General features: G+C 39.7%; 1 protein-coding gene across 1 annotated transcript; it reads right to left on the bottom strand.

The window, feature by feature from the left end:
* Window positions 1-201: 201 nt before the first annotated feature.
* On the bottom strand, window positions 202-18,682 carry unc93a (unc-93 homolog A). Its single transcript, XM_034221824.1, has 8 exons — window positions 18,472-18,682; window positions 15,384-15,565; window positions 9,842-10,071; window positions 8,036-8,161; window positions 6,183-6,394; window positions 4,796-4,931; window positions 4,192-4,323; window positions 202-1,068 (listed from the first exon to the last, which is right to left on the bottom strand). Exons 1-8 carry the CDS (start codon window positions 18,559-18,561, stop codon window positions 776-778), a joined length of 1,401 nt encoding a protein of 466 aa, XP_034077715.1. The 5' UTR covers window positions 18,562-18,682; the 3' UTR covers window positions 202-775.
* Window positions 18,683-20,227: the final 1,545 nt, after the last annotated feature.

The following is a 20,227-nucleotide window of genomic DNA, read 5'->3' as shown; positions in this document are numbered from 1 at the left end:
CGGTCTACGAATGCACCCTTCGAAGGATGCAACCCCTGAATTGAGACACGGCCCGTATGTGTGCGTGCGGGGAGTGTTGCAGTAGAACATTCCACTGTAGAGCCCGGTACCTTAATGGGAAACCCTAAATGTTTGAGTACCCTCTATGAAACGTCACGCTACCCCACAGCACCCCCAAAATAAAATCTCTGGCGCCGCCACTGCTTTTGACACAAATAGTTAAACATTTATTCAACATTTATCAACAACATTTACAGTTTATGCTTTTCAGTTACAGTTCAGTAACATTAAAAAAAAGATGTGAAACAATACTGCTTAGTAGAAAATGTGTTGGTTTCATAATGGCACAAATCCTGATCATGTAAAACAACCCTTTAACACTTTAAAAAAGGCAATAAGATCCACTAATATAACCTCTATTTTACCTGCATTTACCATGTATGTACATAATCTGCGTTTTAACACGGGTAAATGAGACACAAAACAAAATATATTTTACTAACTCATTGAGTCAAATATACAAGAATAGATATTTATGTTTTGTTTTTTTACTTTTTCTGAAATGTATTGTAATTGTTCTACAAGGGGAAAGGAGTTTTTTTTAGGGAGGGTGGCTGAACCAGTAAAAATCAGGATGCAGTGTCTGATTGAACCTCCATAATTCTCTTCAGGGTAATTCGAAACATTTTTGGCATCAATGTGAGGCCCTTAATTTCCATCTTAATGTCCAGAACAGGGTGCAAAAAAACAAACAAAAACTCCTGTAAATCTGTCTCTACAATTGTGTCTGGGCGACGATTTTTCCCTGGTCTTTGTGGAAGCCGTCCTTGTTGTGGGTCGGGTGCCCGGCCTCCTGTATAGACGGTGTTGGGTGTTTGCGTTCGTGATACTCCACGATGGGGTACGTGATGACGGTGAGCACCAGGAAAGACAGCAGGATGTACAGTTTGGTCTCCAGACACAGGAAGGTGCTGTAGGCGAAGGCGATAACGAAACCCAGGGACTCCCACATCCGGTAGTTAGCGAACGCAGCCTCTTTGTGCCGAGAAAAGAGGATCCCGTAAAGAGCTGCGGGACAGAAAGCAGAGAAATGTAACTAAAAGGTCACCTATTGTGCAAAATCCACACGTTCATGTTTTTTTGTACATCAACATGTGTCCCCTCTTCTTCATGTCTCTTCTACATCAACATGTGTCCCCTCTTCTTCATGTCTCTTCTACATCAACATGTGTCCCCTCTTCTTCATGTCTCTTCTACATCAACATGTGTCCCCTCTTCTTCATGTCTCTTCTACATCAACATGTGTCCCCTCTTCTTCATGTCTCTTCTACATCAACATGTGTCCCCTCTTCTTCATGTCTCTTCTACATCAACATGTGTCCCCTCTTCTTCACATCTCTTCTACATCAACATGTGTCCCCTCTTCTACATCAACATGTGTCCCCTCTTCTTCATGTCTCTTCTACATCAACATGTGTCCCCTCTTCTTCACATCTCTTCTACATCAACATGTGTCCCCTCTTCTTCATGTCTCTTCTACATCAACATGTGTCCCCTCTTCTTCACATCTCTTCTACATCAACATGTGTCCCCTCTTCTTCATGTCTCTTCTGCATCAACATGTGTCCCCTCTTCTTCATGTCTCTTCTGCATCAACATGTGTCCCCTCTTCTTCATGTCTCTTCAACATCAACATGTGTCCCCTCTTCTTCATGTCTCTTCTACATCAACATGTGTCCCCTCTTCTTCACGTCTCTTCTACATCAACATGTGTCCCTTCTTCTTCATGTCTCTTCTACATCAACATGTGTCCCCTCTTCTTCATGTCTCTTCTACATCAACATGTGTCCCCTCTTCTTCATGTCTCTTCTACATCAACATGTGTCCCCTCTGTGGAGAGAGACTCTGAAAGTTTCAGGAACAAAGATTCTCTCTCTTTTTGATCCATTTCTATAAAAACCTGTCTGAAAATGAGCTGATCAGATTTTGGCCACTTTATGATGTCATTACGATGTGTTGTCTTGTGTAACCATTAGCCAATCAGCAACCAAGGTAACCCCCCCCCCACCTTATCACCTGAATCTCCTCCTAGAGCACCATTGAGTTCTTTTTAACCAAATGTCTCTCAGAGGGGCGTGGGGAGGGGCTCCTTATTTTCATCTAAAGTAACAGACAGAGAATCAGCACTTTGGAAACAGGGCTGAAACAGAGGGGATTATGGGTAATGCTGCAATGATCTGTTTGGCGTTTGGAGACAAACACTTCAGAGACATGTTCTGTATATATCTGAGACATGTAATATATTGATGAAAAACAGTATAATAGGAGACCTTTAAAACAACTCATTTACATATAGACATATAAGGAAGACATTTAAAGAAACAACATGTATATTTTCTGCCACTAGGGGGCTCTCAAACTGAACAAAAGCAGAGATTGATGACAATTCAATAGTGTGGCATCTTTGTGGGAATTTTTTGATTTTCTTCAACATTTGGGAGGATTTCAATGCGAGAGGAATTAAACACACATGTCTTCTCTTGAAAACAAATGGACCTGGTAATAAAGTCCAAGCAAAACACTCAAAGCAGTTTTGGTGGACAGTGGGCTACTGCCAGCTTTTATTCAGGGTGTATCTCTTATAACTTAAATGCAAAATGCACTTTTTGATGTCTTTTATACATAAATATGTGTCCTCTGTATGTCGGGGAACTCACGCAGCGTCAGAAAATAAAACCCTCTCTCTTTTCCTCCGTACCCAAATCTCTAAAAACGGGGGAACAACGGAGCTGATCCAGTTTTGCGTCCGATATGACGTAATATCTGAAATGTGGATCCACGGCCCAATCAGAAACGTTGCTATCAGAAACAATGGCCGACTGTTTTGGACGTAATATGGTCGGTGTTTACATTAGCATCGCTAACACTCAGAGCTAACCTGTACTGGAGAGCATGTGTGTGAAGAAGCAGGAAATAAAAAGGAACTCACCTTGTGGTATAACCGGCAAGAGAGAAAGCCTTTGAGCTCCAAACTGTTTCAGAGAGAATCCTTGATAATCCATGATATGGTGTTTCATCACTGCTTTTTTAAAGCTTTATACCCAAATCAGCACTTTTGAAACAGGAAGTGAAACAGAGGGATATGAGGCATGGCTAGAACGGGTGATCTGTTTGGTATTTTGAGCAAAACACTTCATAGACATGTTTTTAATATATTTTCATATATCTGAGACCTATGCTATTGCCTAAAAATAACATGATAGGTGCACTTTAAGATGTAGGCGTCTGAGGACTAAAATCTTCATCCGGTCTAAGTATAGCGACACAAATCTGGCTTTAAACTGGATACAACATATTTTTCTAGCAGTTTTGATTTGAACTGCTTGATCAAAGGGGTTTTGAACACAACACAGTTACAGATGACCAGATTTTAAACACAGCGTAACATTTCTCTAGTTTTGAAAATGTTGATGTGAATGTAACACAACAAAATATATAACATAGGTTTAGTCATTTAACGTGAACTTATTAATGCAGAAAGGTTCAATTATATAATGTTAAAGAAGTGCTGTGTCAGAATCCTGGCTCCCTTTCCTTTTTTATTTTGAAAGTAAACTCTCCTTGTGTCATGTCTGCCTTTCACTTCCTGCCTTTGTCTTTTTCCCACCTTTTTTGATAGCGTACCCTTCACTTATGTATTAGTTTCACCTGAACCTGCAACCACTTGTTTATCATCTCCTCATCAGATCAATTTGTATTTAAGTCTTGTGACGTTAAGTTGTTTCTGTAAAAGCTCCTGTTGCCTTTGAGTCCACCTGGTTTTGCAATGTCCCAAATACCATCAAGAACGTATATTACTAAAGGAAGCACTGATCAGAAATCAAACAGAATTAAATATAGCAGAGACTTTAAGAAGGAGTTCAGGGGATGTAGCATGCAGGGCAGTATTTAGGTTTTTAAAAAGGACAGGAATTACATTAAGAATTTAGATTAACCCCGTGCTGATCCACACTCAATTTCAGAAGGTGGCGGTAAATGCACCTAAAAGCTGTTTGCCAACCGCCATAAAACAATAGAAGAAGAAAAAGAGTCCACCTGCTCTACTATTTCTGACAGGTAAGACTAAAGGGAAGCTTATCTTCGGACCCTTTTCAATATTATTATTATATAAAACTGACAGGAGTTTCTTACCGTTGGTCTGAGTTTGCCAGATAGCGTCGGCCATCCCCCACAGAGCGGGAAACACGAAGAAGACGGGCAGCTGGTCGGGGTGAGGCCTCCAGAACAACAGAGCGATGATACAGGAGAAGTTCGCCAAAGCAGCTGAAGACAGACACAAATCAGAGGTTTATTCAGTCAATGTTCACATTTTAAGTCTCATTGTTCTGTATCATTATATGCATGTGAGCTGTAGTGTAACACCACATTTGCTTTAGCTGACACTATTATCCTAAATGACTTATAAAAGCTGCAATCAACCATGAAGATACAAATCCAGATGAATAACGTTAGTATACTTTAATAAAAATGTGAGGAACAAGTTGCTTATGTATACTTCTACTTTACAAATGTATGAACAGTTCTTAACTCCTGCCTGTCCATTGAAAAGTATGTATCTCAAACTAACAAACTATAAGATGAAGTGTTCCTTATTATTGTATTATTGACAAAAATCTCCCACAATTTAAGCGAAATCAACAATAAAAATACCCTCTTGATTTAGCTGGAAAATGCTAAAAAGGCAATTTTTTTCCTGAGAAATCTAGGAAACAAACATTGAAATATGAGGATTTACCAAAGAAGAGGAGAGCGGCTCTCCCTGTGTACCGGGCGAGTCTCCCAAATACAAATGAGCAAACGGAATTAGTGGCTCCGAAGCACATCATCACATATCCAACGTAATGGATGCCCAACGCACACGTCACGTAGTTCTGCAGAGAAACACAAAACATGGATTTAGAAAGCAGGTTATTTGTATTTAGTGATAGAGGAGTTACAAGGAATCTGGGTGTGACCCTAGATAACAACCTGTCCTTCACTGCAAACATCGCTGCTACAACCCGTTGCTGCAGATACACGCTTTACAACATCAGGAAGATACGTCCCCAGCTGACACAGAAAGCGACTCAGGTTCTGGTCCAGGCTCTCGTCATCTCACGCCTAGACTACTGCAACTCCCTCCTGGCTGGTCTACCTGCATGTGCTATCCGACCTCTGCAGCTCATCCAGAATGCAGCGGCTCGTCTGGTCTTCAACCTTCCTAAATGTTCCCACACCACTCCGCTCCTCCGCTCCCTTCACTGGCTTCCGGTAACTGCTAGAATCCACTTCAAGACACTGGTACTTGCGTACCATGCTGCGAATGGATCTGGCCCTTCATACATCCAGGACATGGTTAAACCGTACACCCCAGCGCGTGCACTACGCTCTGCATCAGCCAAACGACTCGTTGCGCCCTCGCTGCGAAGGGGACCCAAGTTCCCATCGGCGAAAACACGTGGGTTTGCTATCCTGGCTCCAAGATGGTGGAATGAGCTCCCCATTGACATCAGGACGGCAGATAGCTTGCACATCTTCCGGCGCAAACTGAAAACTCATCTCTTTCGACTCCACTTCGAGCGATAGAATTATAAACGAAGCACTTTTATACTAATAAAGGGCTGGCTTATCTAAAGCCAGTTGAGTAGCACTTGAAATGTTTGGCTCTATGAAACCTGCATGATGTACTTATATGATTCTGTTTTCTTCAAGGTTGTGTCTTCCTGGTCGAATGTACTTATTGTAAGTCGCTTTGGATAGAAGCGTCAGCTAAAGGCAATGTAATGTAATGTAACAAGACAAGTGCATACAAGTATAGTGTCACAGATACAGAGAAGACAAAGTACAGATAATAAAACATGAATAACAAAGGTACATGAATAAAAGTGACAGTGCAGTGTGAGATACACACATCTGAAATGTTTAGCTCTGACTCGATCGTTGCTAACTTTTTAGCAGCAATAGTTTTCTTTGACCTCACTTTCTTTCTACTTTCTTTTTTAACGTATCCTTTAGTTATGTCAAGTGTTTCATGCTCAACAATCCCCCCTTTGGAACATTCTAATCTGCAACCCAATAATCCGAAAATTTAAAGGATCCTGGCCATATTTGTGTAGCATATAAAATGAATTTGGCCTCCTCACCTTGGTGTACTCCCCGGACAGGAAGCTCTGCTCGAAGCCGCTGTACATGGTGAGCGGGATGAGGGTCAGCAGCCTCCAGTCCTTCAGCAGCCGAAACGTGGCGAGGAACGTCTTGGAGAACGGCTCTCGGTTCTCCCTGAAGTGACTCGACTGCTCCCGGTCAATGTTGTCCAGAAACACGGCCACGATGATCATGGCCAGCACCCCCACGCCTAAAATACAGCAAGACAATGAAGGTTTGGTAAAGAGAAACTTAATGTGAATTTACTAGTCAACTTTATTGTCCATCTTTCAGTTTGTGTGTACAGACAGAGAGATCGACATACCGTTTCCCACAATCCCGAATAAAAAAAAATATAACAATATGTATATAAACAATCAAAAGACCCATTTATATGCACACATTAAGACCTAAATAAAAGCACAACAATCAATATATACAAAATAACTGGCATTTCAATATCTTTGAGAATGTACATTAGTGCAAGACTGTCCAGCAGCGTACTACTTCAATCAAACAAGATTTTTAGGGTTATTTTTTTCTGGTATAAAAGCAAAAATATAAGGATTATGGGAACTTTGTCAAATGTTACTTTTTGGTTTCACTGCTATAAGACCATCCAGCACAAATATACCCAATTAATAATAAGAAATTGCAACACAATTTCCAAACTACGGAAGTCGTGAGAGGCAAGTGAAACAAAACGAAATCTGGTAATCCATTTGGATAGAATACTAAATACATTTGCACACTTTTTATATCGTAAACTATGTCCATATGCGCGAGTCATAGGTGCTCTCCGGCACTTACACAACACCTGTAGCGGCCAACATCATAGTTTAAAAGTATGATTGTCGCTGAGGCGCCAGATAGCAAATTGCAGGGAATGATCCAAGTCCAGACAAGATCGCTAGTTCTGTGCATTTTATTCCTATCACAAAGGTACAATGAACAGGTTTACTTTCCTTGAGCCTTTACTATGGCTTTCTTTCTTTCCTGCTTGAACCACCTTGGTAAAAAACCATGTGCCTACTAGTGCTCTACTCCCATCTCCACCTGTCTTCTATGGCAAGCCGATTTAGCTTTTATTCATTTCTGGAGGATATCAAAAAATCTATTCTGACTCGTAATAATGTTTATTTCTGATATAAAAAATTGAATCAATAATTCAATTTTTATTTATAACTAGTTGAAATTGTATTTCTGATATCAACAATTGGCATTTCGACTAGTTGAAATTGAATTCTTGATATCAGAAATTGGTATTTTTACTAGTTCAAATGCAATTGTAACTAGTAACAATTTCATTACTGATATCAGAAATTGGCAAATTGGCATCAGTTCAAATGCCAACACCCATTGAAATGAATGAGAAAAACGATGCAATTCTCACTAGTTTAAATCGCATTTCTGATCAGAAATACACATTACAACTAGTTACAATTGAATGTCTGATATCAAGAATACACATTACAGCTAGTTACAATTGAATGTCTGATATCAAGAATACACATTACAACTAGTTACAATTGAATGTCTGATATCAAGAATACACATTACAACTAGTTACAATTGAATGTCTGATATCAAGAATACACATTACAACTAGTTACAATTGAACAACTAGTTACAATTGAATTTCTGATATCAAGAATTTGCATTCTAACTAGTTAAAATAGAATTTTTGATATCAGAAATAAACATTGTTACTAGTAAGAATTGTTTTTTAATATCCTCCAGAAATGAATAAAAGCTAAATCGGCTTGCCATAGTCTCCAATATATATATACAATTACACCCAGTGCCCAAACATGCCTTCAAATAATATATAGCCCCTGATAGTAGAAGTTACCGATGTAGCATCCGACGAGCGTCCACACCAGCTCCTGCGCGGGCCGGGTGGAGGTGCTGTTCATGTTCAGGTTCAGGCTGCAGTCTGCCGCTCCGCACGCCAGCAGCTGCTCCTCCGGGATGATCGCTGACAGGAAACACACACACATTTACATTCAGAGCGCTCTTCACCAAGAACACGAACAAAGAAAGAAGCCGAAGCCAACTAGTGGGTGTATTTTTACTTTTAAGTGTGTAACTTCTAGGACAAATTGTTTTCAATAAGTCATAGAACCAACAATATGAGTTTAAATGAGAAAATAAAAATGTATGCAGACCCTTTTAAAGACAATGATATACATCCATTTCATTACACAAAAAGAATACTTAAAAATATGAATATCTTAAGAGACATGTTTGTATATATACTCATCAGTTATCTAGTTCAGTTAACAGTGTATTGTTAATTATTATAAATAAATATTATCGCATGTTTCTTTGTTATAAAATGCAACTTTCAAAGCGGAAACACTGATTATAAAATAAATAAGACATCTATTATATTGAGTAAAAATAAACACAGTCTTAGAAATAAGGATTTATTGTTCTTGCTGTTCTCTCAGGGCTTCAGTATAAATGTATGTTATATGTAAGCTAGTTGTCAACAAGATAATCTATAGCCTATAGAACAAATTGAGCACCGGAAATAGAATAATAATTAAAAATCTTTGTGGTGTTCTTCTGAGAAATGCCCCTGACATCATGTGAGCTGATAAACTGGGAAGCATTAACAGCAATAAAATGATAAACGGATGAAGGTAACATCATCCACTCAGAGCTCACACACAACTAGTCTCTATAAATTAAAGCCATAAAAAAAAAGTGGTCAGTCAGCACTTAGACTTTGCCCAGTTTGTGCATCATCAGCTAAACACAGGAAGTAGGTGCATTTACTCTTGTACTGTAATTAAAGGGGCCCTATTATTCCTTTTGGGGGTTTTCCTTTCCTGTAATGTGTTATCTAGGTTTTTGTAAAGTAGAGACACTACATACTGATATACACCTGAACATCTGCAGGAGAGGACTCTTTAAAGTAGAGACACTACATACTGATATACACCTGAACATCAGCAGGAGAGGACTCTTTAAAGTAGAGACACTACATACTGATATACACCTGAACATCAGCAGGAGAGGACTCTTTAAAGTAGAGACACTACATACTGATATACACCTGAACATCAGCAGGAGAGGACTCTTTAAAGTAGAGACACTACATACTGATATACACCTGAACATCAGCAGGAGAGGACTCTTTAAAGTAGAGACACTACATACTGATATACACCTGAACATCAGCAGGAGAGGACTCTTTAAAGTAGAGACACTACATACTGATATACACCTGAACATCAGCAGGAGAGGACTCTTTAAAGTAGAGACACTACATACTGATATATACCTGAACATCAGCAGGAGAGGACTCTTTAAAGTATACACATTTTGTTCACGTAGCCTACAATGTGTTGGAGCGCTAGCCAATAGAAGCGCAAGTGTTACAAAGTGATGTTAAACTGAAGTGTTATCAGTAAAATATACTTGAAGTATCAAAAACAAAAGTATAGCTTTTTTAGAAAATATGATATCATGAGGCACTGCACGATAAAGAAGAGCAAATTATAATAATTAACTCAATTATAAAAAGAAAACATGATAAAATAATAATACAAAAATGACTTCCATATAAAACAATAGAATATTACTACTTTTCCCCTACATCTATCCCTAATATCTCCTGTATGTTATTCCCTTCCAGGGCTTCTCCTACCGATGTTGCCGTCCTGTCCGAAGATGAGTGACGACATGAGGTTCCCCCACACCGCTGACGACTGGAAGATGAAGAAGAAGATGCCGAAGTACTGGTTGATGACGTCGGATCCTTTCTTCCCGTCTTTAGCCGCCTGAGCGTTCCCGGCGATGGTCAGGTACGTGCATTTAGCCGACCATAAAGGAGCCCCCCCCAAACCCAGAACTGCTGAGGTGGGGATGAGGGTGTACCTGAGAGAGAGAGCAGAAATACTTAATCAAAGAAAATATCATTATTATTACAGGAATCCTGAAGTCAGATGTAATTCCTTTAAAGACCTTTTTTAAGACCCTTTCCGTACATTTTAAGACCTCATCGCCACTTTGAGTTTTAACCGGTTACCTTGGCGACACACTTGACCTCACATTGACTATATACAGTATTGATTGTCCTTCCTCCTTATCTTCCAACCATTTGGACGCAGACTTGCATTTCCCCATAACGATGTTGTTTAACAACCGGCGTAAACGGACCTTGGCGCGCTATCAAGCAGTGAGCGTGCGATGTCCTGTTCAGATGACGTCAAACCCAACGGGATGCCATAAATAAACTACACAGAATCACACTACACACCTACGCCATGATTACATTCAGGCAGACTGTAGAATACAACCTCTTTGGACCATGTATATACTTATTGAAAACAAGCTACACCAGGGGCGTCGCCTGGACCTGGAAACATTCGGGGCTCAGCCCACAGTGGCGGCGCTACAGTCACATTTTCTACTGCAAGACTCCCCACACGCACATACACAATTGCGCCATCTGGTGTCACAAACGTGTGCCTGCATTAGCTTTTTTTACGGCAATGGATTGTGGGAGATTCTCATAGCACGTGAGGATCTCTTGAGGGTAACGGTGTCCACACAGCAGCTTTGACCAAATCTTGAAAATCCTGGAGCTGGGCGTGTCTGACAGCTTGGGGATTTCGCGACCAACAACCAATCACATGAATATCACATGAATATCCCGCCCCCGACATACAAAGCAAAAAAACCCGGTTCTTCTACACTATTGTCAAATAGGAAGGGCTATGATGAACATTTATTTTTTTAACATTTTGAACATTTATGAGATTAATGTTTATGGTGCTATTTTATGCTACATTCCATGCTGGCTAATGATACTGTCTATGCTTGCTAGCAACAAAGTAAACTAGCAACGAAGTAAACTGGATATAAAATCCCCAAACGAGCGAAAACCTACCAGTTTCCCCCCCATGCCTGGTTCCTCCGGTTTGTATCCCGGTAAGTAAATAGGGACTGGTCATAAAGAACCGGGTGATTTGCTACCGCAATAACTAAGTTCTCCTCCATTTTTGTGGAATATAGAAATGAACTGCGGGTCTCGTTCTCCCAGCTTGCACGCGGTTTGATTGGCTAGCGCTTGAACTGTCAGATTTGCATAAACGGATCTGATTGGCTGTCGCTTCAGGCTCAGCCTCAAAAGTTGAACAATGTACAACTTTGGAATCCTGAACATCCTGGAAATCCTGGAAATCTTCGCCTCGCCCCCCCACAATGCAGTTCGGCGACAAGCGAGGGAAAGTGACGTCATCCCCATTCAAAGTCAATGGGCGGAGACGCGCTGGAAGCGGTGGACAAATCGCCAAAAGCTGCTGTGTGGACGGGCCGTAAGGTGCCTGTATTATCTCGGTGGACAAAATGTATGTTTTTATTTTATAAGGACAATAACGTACTGTTGTGTTTGTTTAGTTTAATGTTAATTGTTTAATGCTCACGCAGTCACAGCAACATGTTTTTTGTGTGATTGGCTATTTGTTTTATATGATTTATCAACGTGATCATCAATAGCTAATCTGAGCACCAGAACCCAGCTCACGTGTCCTTTTATGCTGTCCATTGAAATGCAGGTATGTGAGTTTTGTACACCAGTTTATTTATGTTTAATGTTTCACATTGCTCCACATGATGCCTTGACTACAAAGTCTTCCATGTTTCTACGCTTCTTCCTCTGTGTCACAGTTTCGGGAATATCAAGATCATTGCACAGGGCCTTGGTCTTGTCATAGACCTCATGTGCTTTCTCGTTACTTCGGTAACTTTTCAGTGTGTTCTCAACTGCTGTCTTGTAATCTACTGCCTGCACCAAGTCAATTGTTTCTTTCTGCAGGTATTTGTGCAGGCCCTGAGTGGTTGAGAGCAGTGTCTGGAACATGACAGCATGCAGATGGTACTGAATTTTCAAAGCTTGCTTTCCAGTCCTTTTGCTAGAGGGGCTGAAAGGCTCCCTAAAGTCTTGATCAAAGCAGGGAGGTTTTTGACATGCCCAGCGAACAAGTTGTTTGTCCCCTACCTCTAGCTGTTTCTGAAATGTTTGCAATCTCTGATGGTGGACAAGAGATGTGGAGAAGAAAGAGTAGAGACAGGAGATCAACGCAGGTATGTGAGTTTTGTACACCAGTTTGTATAAGTTTAATGTTTCACATTGCTTGTGAAAAATATACTACCACTATTACTGTACGATCACTGATGTGTTGTTGTTGACTGGACACTTATTTTGTAAAAGAGATAGCATGAGAGGATCTCTTAAGCAATGCAGCTCACGTGTCCTTTTTATATGCTGTCCATTGAAATGCAGGAAAGTAATCACCAGCTCTGAGTGATCTGTTGACGAGGGGACACTACACCGGAGTTACATAAGCAGAGGTAAAGTGCTATTTTGGGGGGAACTCACCTCCTCTGGGGTCCCCCAAGAAGATTTTTTTTAAATACTGAAGTTAAAAGCATCAATCTTGTGCACTTTGAGAGCAACATTAAGATATATGGATACATCTCTCAACACCCATATGTCAAAAATAAATCAAAGAATCAGAAACGGGTTTATTATTTAAAAACACTTCATTTTCCAATTAAATCATAAACTATGTCAAATTATTAGAAGTTGCTAGTAATCAGATTAAACAGAAAAAAGGGATGGAAGGAGGAAATAATAATCCCTCATCTCTTGCTGTTTGCGGTTGAAATGATCTCTTTTGCTGGCCAAATGGAAAGCAGTGATGTCTCACTTGCCTTGACTTGTATCTGCAGTCCCTAAATCAGTCATGTTACTCATTGACTCTTGTCTGTTCTGGTGTTCCTGTTCATTGTTGTCTCCATTGTTGTTCTTGTCTGTTGTTTCTCCTTCTTGTGTGTCCCTTTCTCCTGTTCTCCTTTCTTCATCCTCTACTCTGTTTGGCTCATCTGTGATGACTGTGTAGGTAAACACAAACAAGTATGTAAGTCAATCAGTTTCCAGCTCTGTCAAATAAATGAATGTCAAGATACACACATTTGTCTTCATTAAAATGAGTGTCACCACACTGTCACAAAATGTAATACTAACCAATTGAAAATAGTTAAATTTACATTGGAAACCTCTTGTAGATATCACTGTTAAGAGTAGTTATCTGCCAATAGGACAGAATCATTCCTATACAAATGCAGTTTGAGTAATTCACTTAATACATTTACTTAAAACTTTAATATAGTCATTTTCATTTAATACTCTAATATAGTCATCTTTCTGCATTCAACACTTAGGAAAGCTCTACAATTTGACATGATAATGAGGAAAAAAGGCCTCCGACAATGCAGATCATTTTTTGATCATATCAACTTTAAGATGGGGGTCAAGGCTTAATATTTGGGAGCATAGTGTCCCTTGCTCCCTTTCACTGGATTGGCTTTGATCTGAAATATTTGTATAAAAAGCTTGTTAGCTGGCTGTCCATCTCATAATGTTCACATAGAAACTAGCTGTCAATAGGAAATATCAATCAGAAGAATTATATTTTCATGCAAAATCTGTCACAAAAAGAGGTTGCACATTTAAATGCAGGTGTTGTTATGGCAACGTCAGTGGCCAGACAGCCACATGTACTGCTGCAAATACGTTCAAACATGCTGTCGACACGTAAAGCAGTGACAACTATGCCACCATTTCAGATGACTTTTTCTCAGAAATACTGTTACATAACATCCATATATATTTCAGTGCTAGGTTGATGCTTAGCTAAGCTAACTATGAAACACTTTAACTGACAGGACTCAGGAATCAGGATCAACTGTGTACTACTGTAAGGTAGCTTCTAGCTTCATGTCGAACACAGACAGTAAGTCAACATTTCCCAGAGAGCTTTCTATTGAAATCACCAAGAAACGCTAAAAAACACAACATTTAGATTGTATGACAAAGTGTTTATTTAATATATCTGGCTAGCTATAGCTACTTGCTAACGGTTTAGCTTACCCGCGCGATTCAAAGTAACGTCAACGTAGTTATAATTTATGCTTTGCTTACATGTTCGCATAACTTGTAAGTTTACTGACAGGTACATACCTTGTTCATCTGGCTCAGGTGGTGGCTCTGGGGTTGTTGTGTGAGCCACCACTTGAGAATTGCCGTCTTTTTTATTAAAGAAATGTCTAATGTCCATCTTCAGAATCTCCGCGTCCGGGGCTGACAGTTTAAAGTTTAAACATTGTCACAGAGGTTGCCTCTGTGTTGCATTCACTGAACATGTGAAATTACATTCCTGCCGTCTGTCCTATAGGTAAAGTAGGTTAATGTATTATATTATTGAGGGAGAAGTTGTCCGGGGCTAAAGAAAAAACATCCGGGGCTAAAGCACCGGATGCCTACCCCAGGCGACGCCCCTGAGCTACACAATGTAATACTTTGGAAAATGCCGTTTAATACTTTTGAAGACCCCGCGGACACCCTGTATTATTATTAATCATAAGAAAATGTAGAGTTGTTTTTTTCCTTTTGGTAGCTCCATACATGTTCTTTGCTCAGACTACAGACTAGTTTCTTTACAGGCAGCATAAGTTCAACAAAACAAAGAAACAGGTATTTTCTTTTGCATTAAATCCCCCAAAAATATCTTTAATTAAATAAGAAAAAAACACATAATATAAATAATAAAAAGAATATTTGAACAAAATGTATTAAGTGATAAATAGATAATAAAACCACATGAAAATAATAATTAAAATGTAATAAATAATAATAATAGTAGGGTTCGATAACGGCCATTATCATTCGATCTTGCCTTAAGCCTTATCTGTCAACAATTGTCATCAAAGTATAGGCTATATTGTATTTTAAACTTAAATTATATACATATTTCTAAGTGAATACTCCCAGAATGTAACTTTTGCGCAAACGATGCACCTTTGAATTTAACTTCAAATGTTTGAATGGTGCTGACCAATTAAAAAATGCTTCTAAAAGTTGTAGTTTTGGATAAGCTGCAAGAATGAATTGAGCAGTTGATTAGTTGTAAACTATTAATTGGATCAGTACAATTTTTTTAAAATTGCAATTCCTTAGTTGCAGCTCTACGGTTATTTATTTGAGCGTGGTGTTTTTTACATTGCTGGGATAATCAAAGTGCATCCAAACAAATGCGTTATTAACAGTTTTTGATAGAAAGAATCGGCCAGGTATCAACACCGCTTTTGTGTATTTTATTAGTGTGTGTAGTATTATTGATTACCATCCGGGGTAGAGGTTTCCGAAGGAGTAGGAGACGTAGCAGGCCATGCCCGCCACGACGGTCCATTTACAGCCCAGGTTTTTGATCATGATGTGAGGCAGGAACATGGAGGAGACGATGATGGAGGCGTAGATGACGCTCAGAGACGCCACGCCCATCCCCTGCTCTGCATTCAGACTGCTCTGCACACACAGACACACAAACCTCTGTTAGAGCAGCACTTCAACACTTCAGAGGCACGACCGCCAAGAAAATACAGCTCTTAACACATTGATGGCTCTTAAAGGGAACACATGATGCTCATTTTCAGGTTCAAATGAAACGTGTTATATTTTGAGTCCTTCTTTTGGCGATTGCATTCCTTTATAAGAAAGTAGAGATGTTTAAAGACATTACAGTCTCATTATATTCTGAGAGTGTTTACATACAAATTGTTGCCCTTTGTACACATATATCTATCACTTTGTTATATGAAAAGTGACTTGAAGAAAATACAGCTGCAACACATTGATCGCTCTTAAAGAGGACACATGATACTAATTTTCAGGTTCATATATCAGTATTTAGTGTCTCTACTTTAAAGAGTCCTCTCCTGCTGATGTTCAGGTGTATATCAGTATGTCGTCTACTTTAAAGAGTCCTCTCCTGCTGATGTTCAGGTGTATATCAGTATGGTAGGTGTCTCTAACTTTAAAGAGTCCAAATACTCCTGCTGAATGTTCAGGTGGTATATCAGTATGTAGTGTCTCTTACTTTAAAGAGTCCTCTCCTGCCTGATGTTCAGGTGTATATCAACACGGAAATGTAGTGTCCTCGACTTTAAAGAAGTCCTCTCCTGCTGATGTTCAGGTGTATATCAGTGATGTAAGTGTCCTCTACTTTAAAGAGTCCTCTCCTGCTGATGTTCAGGTGTATATCAGTATGTAGTGTCTCTACATGTCTCCATGCTTTAATGTTCAAAAAGCTCTTTATTGTTCTCATACTGTCTGTGCTGCAGCACCTCTTTTCACCCTCCGCCTGAAACCAGAGCCCAGTCTGCTCTGATTGGTCAGCTGCCCGGCAGTGTTGTGATTGGTCAACCTGCTTAAAGATGTCCCGCCCCTTAGCCTATCAGGTACAATGTGTTGGAGCGTTAGCCAATAGGAGCGTGAGTGTTACGTAGTGATGTCACTATGTTCCGGGAGTAAACAAAGGAGTCCAATGGAGGCGTTTCTGGAGGGAACACAGGGATGTTAGCCTCTGCAGACCATTTACATGCACTAAAACCTATATACTACAGGAAAGGGAAAACCCAAAAATTATAATAGGGCCTCTTTAATGTGTCTGGAGAGCACTGCATTATGGGAAGTTGTCAAATATTTGTTATTCTCTAAACATTTTGGCACATGATAACTGTAGGTCCCATTTCCCTTTTTAAAATATTGTTATTTTATTTGTTGTGTTTTATTTTTCTCCACAACCATCTGGCGACCCGTGAGACGTATTCTCTCCTCTGGGGTCGCTCCCCGGATTCAGAACAGCTATGGAGAAATGGCCTCGTGCAAAAACACTTTGTTTTCATTTTTTTCTGAAACTCTTTGACTTTTCTTGTTCAGAAATGCTGCCAGAAGTTGCATCCTAACTATAGGTCTATTTCTTTCTTCCATTAGGGGATTATAAAACCTAAAACGACAAACAATCAATCCAGGCAATCACTTTACTGTCAATTATTAAAATACATGTTTTGATAATCAGTACGTGTGCACTATATAATTGCAGGTTGTTGAATGCTTTTCTGGACTTACCGTAAGGGTATAATGCTAAATACAAATGTAAGGGCACAGGATATTTTAAAACTCTGTAGTATAGTCATTCTAGTGTACAGTGTATCCTCACAGTCTCACAGTTTCTGTTCCTGCCACTGCAAACTGTATTCAAGTATAGACGAAAAATAAACACAACAGAACCGTTAACATCAGTTTTGCTGTCAAATAAACTTTAAGCAGTGCCGCCTTATACAGTGGACAAAATATTACTAGACAGACTTGTGTTGGTTTATCTGGCAAAGCACTTAATTGGTTCATATCGTGTCTGCAGGACAAGGACTTTTTTCTGTCTGTTGGTACAAACAGCCATGACATGTGTGTCGATTCTTGGTCCAATTCTATTCAACATATTCCACATGCTTCCACTAGGCCAGATCCTAAAAGTAAACAAAATGTCGTACCACAATTATGCGGATGACACTCAGTTATACATCACAATAAAGCCTGTTGACTACGGACCATTACAACCCCTCACCAACAGCATGGAACAAATCAGCAGCTGGATGAGCAACACTTTCCTACAATTAAACAAAAAGAACAGACAATTATCTTTGGGAGGAATGGGCTGGAGTAAGCGCTAAACTGGAAGCCCTACTGCTAAATACATCGGAAAAGGTGAGTCATCTAGGCGTAGTTCTGGACCCCGACCTCAATTTCAAATCCCATATTAACACAATTACTAAATCAGCATACTATCACCTGAAAAACATAGCCAGACTTAGAACATTCATGTCTCAACAAGACCTTGAAAAACGAGTTCATGCATTTGTTTTAGCAGCTTCATTACTGTAACAGTCAAGATCTGTCTGCGTTGTGTCTTGTCTAGATCTGTCTTTGGTTTTCTGTCTGCGTTGTGTTTTGTCTTTAGATCTGTCTGTGGTTCCCTGTCGTTAGTTTCCCTGGTGTGTCTTATTACCCGATTGTGTGCACCTGGTGTCCCTGTGTTTTCTCCTCCCTCCTCACCTGTGTCTTGTTTGTATAATTAGTCTTGTGTGTATTTAAGTTCTGGTTTTTCTGTCTGTCTTTGTCGGTTCGTCTTGTGATATGGCTTGTTCCTCGGTGAGTGTTCGGTTTAGTCTTTATGTTATAGTATGGCCTTGAAATAAAGGAGTTTTTTGTCACTTTAATCTGCATTTGGGTCCTGCTTCCTACACACACCGTAACATTAACAGTGTATTTACTGGTCTCAGTAAAAAAATCGCTTAAACAACTTCAACTAATCCAGAACGGATAATGGACAATATCACAACTCTGTTTAATAAATAATACACTTTTCCACTTACCTGTAAACTCTGCAGGCCTCCATAAGCCGTGAAAAGTGAGAGGAACCCGACAGAGACCACCAGCACGTTCTTAAAGTTACGGCTAATCATGGCTGCCTCTCAGAAACTGAAAAACCACTAATAAAAATGTAAATAAAAAGTCAAACTTAAGCTCCGTTTGTTTCAGATGACTGGCTTCATACAGCAGCTGCTCAGAGTAAAGTCAGAGGAATCGCTCTGCTGAAAGATCCTCCTGGATTAACTCTAACTGGTAATAACCGAGCACAAAGTTCAACACACACCCCTACACACACACACACACACACACACACACACACACACTCCTACTTTTTATTTACACGTTCTGCTGTTATCTCTAGTTGTGTTCAGTAGAGGTTGCATCACCACCACACTGCAAACTCAATTCAAGTGGAATGCATAAAGTAGTGCCAACAAAATACTCTTTACCAAAAGTTAAAAGTACATTACATCACATGTCACTTGTTAGACACAGGAGCAATTTGGGGTGAGGTGTCTTCAGGGACACAACGACATGCTGACTGCAGTGTGGTTTGAACCTGTGACCCCCTAACCCCAACACCAACGCACAACCCACTGCGCCACACACCTCCCATTGTAGCTTAGGATGTAGCTCTGTATTTACTGTGAGGATTGACTGATGCACAAAGGAGTGCTTCAGTCTGACTTTATCGAATGGTGGGACCCTGCATCTCCCATTAGATGGTAGCAGTTCATATTCACTGTTCAGAACATGGTTTGGGTCAGAGATGATGTTGTTGGACAGCAGGTGGAGCAGTTTTGATTTGAAAGCTGCTGTCAAACACTTGTACCAGGTAGTATTGCAGTACTGTAGAATGGACAGGATCACAGATGTAAAAGACCTAAGACGGCGGAGAAAATACATTCTTTGTTTTGCACAGATATTCAATGTGGTCCTTCCATGACAGCAGACGGTCAATCATTACACCCAAGTATTTGTATGAAACTCCCTGCTTGATTTCATCTGTATGGATGCCAATGGGGACTTGATGGGAGTCAGATGGTGAGCCAAAAACAGGCACACAGAGCAAAGGTTTATTGAACTTTATTTTTATTTTGTTTACGATGGCACCGCCTCATCTTTTACAACATACTGTATGGCTTGTTGTTATGTGACAAAAACACTGCCGTTTGTCATCTTACTCAAAGTGAAACAAACAGCTTCAGGCCTGGGTTTACCTTTTATATTATTAAGATTCAAGGAAAATTGAATGTCTTACATATAGACATTTTATTTATTGGGATAAACCCCTTGAGATGCATCATCTCGTTTTCAAGGGGTCCCGACAATAGCAACAACTTACAGACATACATAAATAAAAAGTAAAACATGACACACAAGACAAACCACGTACAGTCTGTTTAGTACAATTCAAGTAATGCATACAATCATTACAATCATTACAATTTGAGACAGTCGAGCAAATCAGTTTCATCAATAACAAGTGCAGACCAGTTGAAAGTGAGATAACAATGCATGTTTAAACAAACCCAATGATGCAAGAGATCTAATAGCAGCAGGTCAAGTATTCCAGTCCGTTGGGGCTTTGAAAATGAACGCTCTTCTGCCAATCGATTTTTTTGACAGAGAAATAAATCTGGACAGTGTCTAACTTGAGGATTTGGCGAGTTGGGTACGACATACTGCTTTAAATAAGGGGGATAGTTAAGATAAATGCATTTAAATATCAGCTGAAGCCAATGTATGTGTCTTCTT

Source organism: Gymnodraco acuticeps, unplaced genomic scaffold (assembly GCF_902827175.1).
Source record: "Gymnodraco acuticeps unplaced genomic scaffold, fGymAcu1.1, whole genome shotgun sequence".
NCBI classification, from domain to species: Eukaryota; Metazoa; Chordata; class Actinopteri; order Perciformes; family Bathydraconidae; genus Gymnodraco; species Gymnodraco acuticeps.
This window is presented reverse-complemented; position numbering and strand designations above follow the sequence as displayed.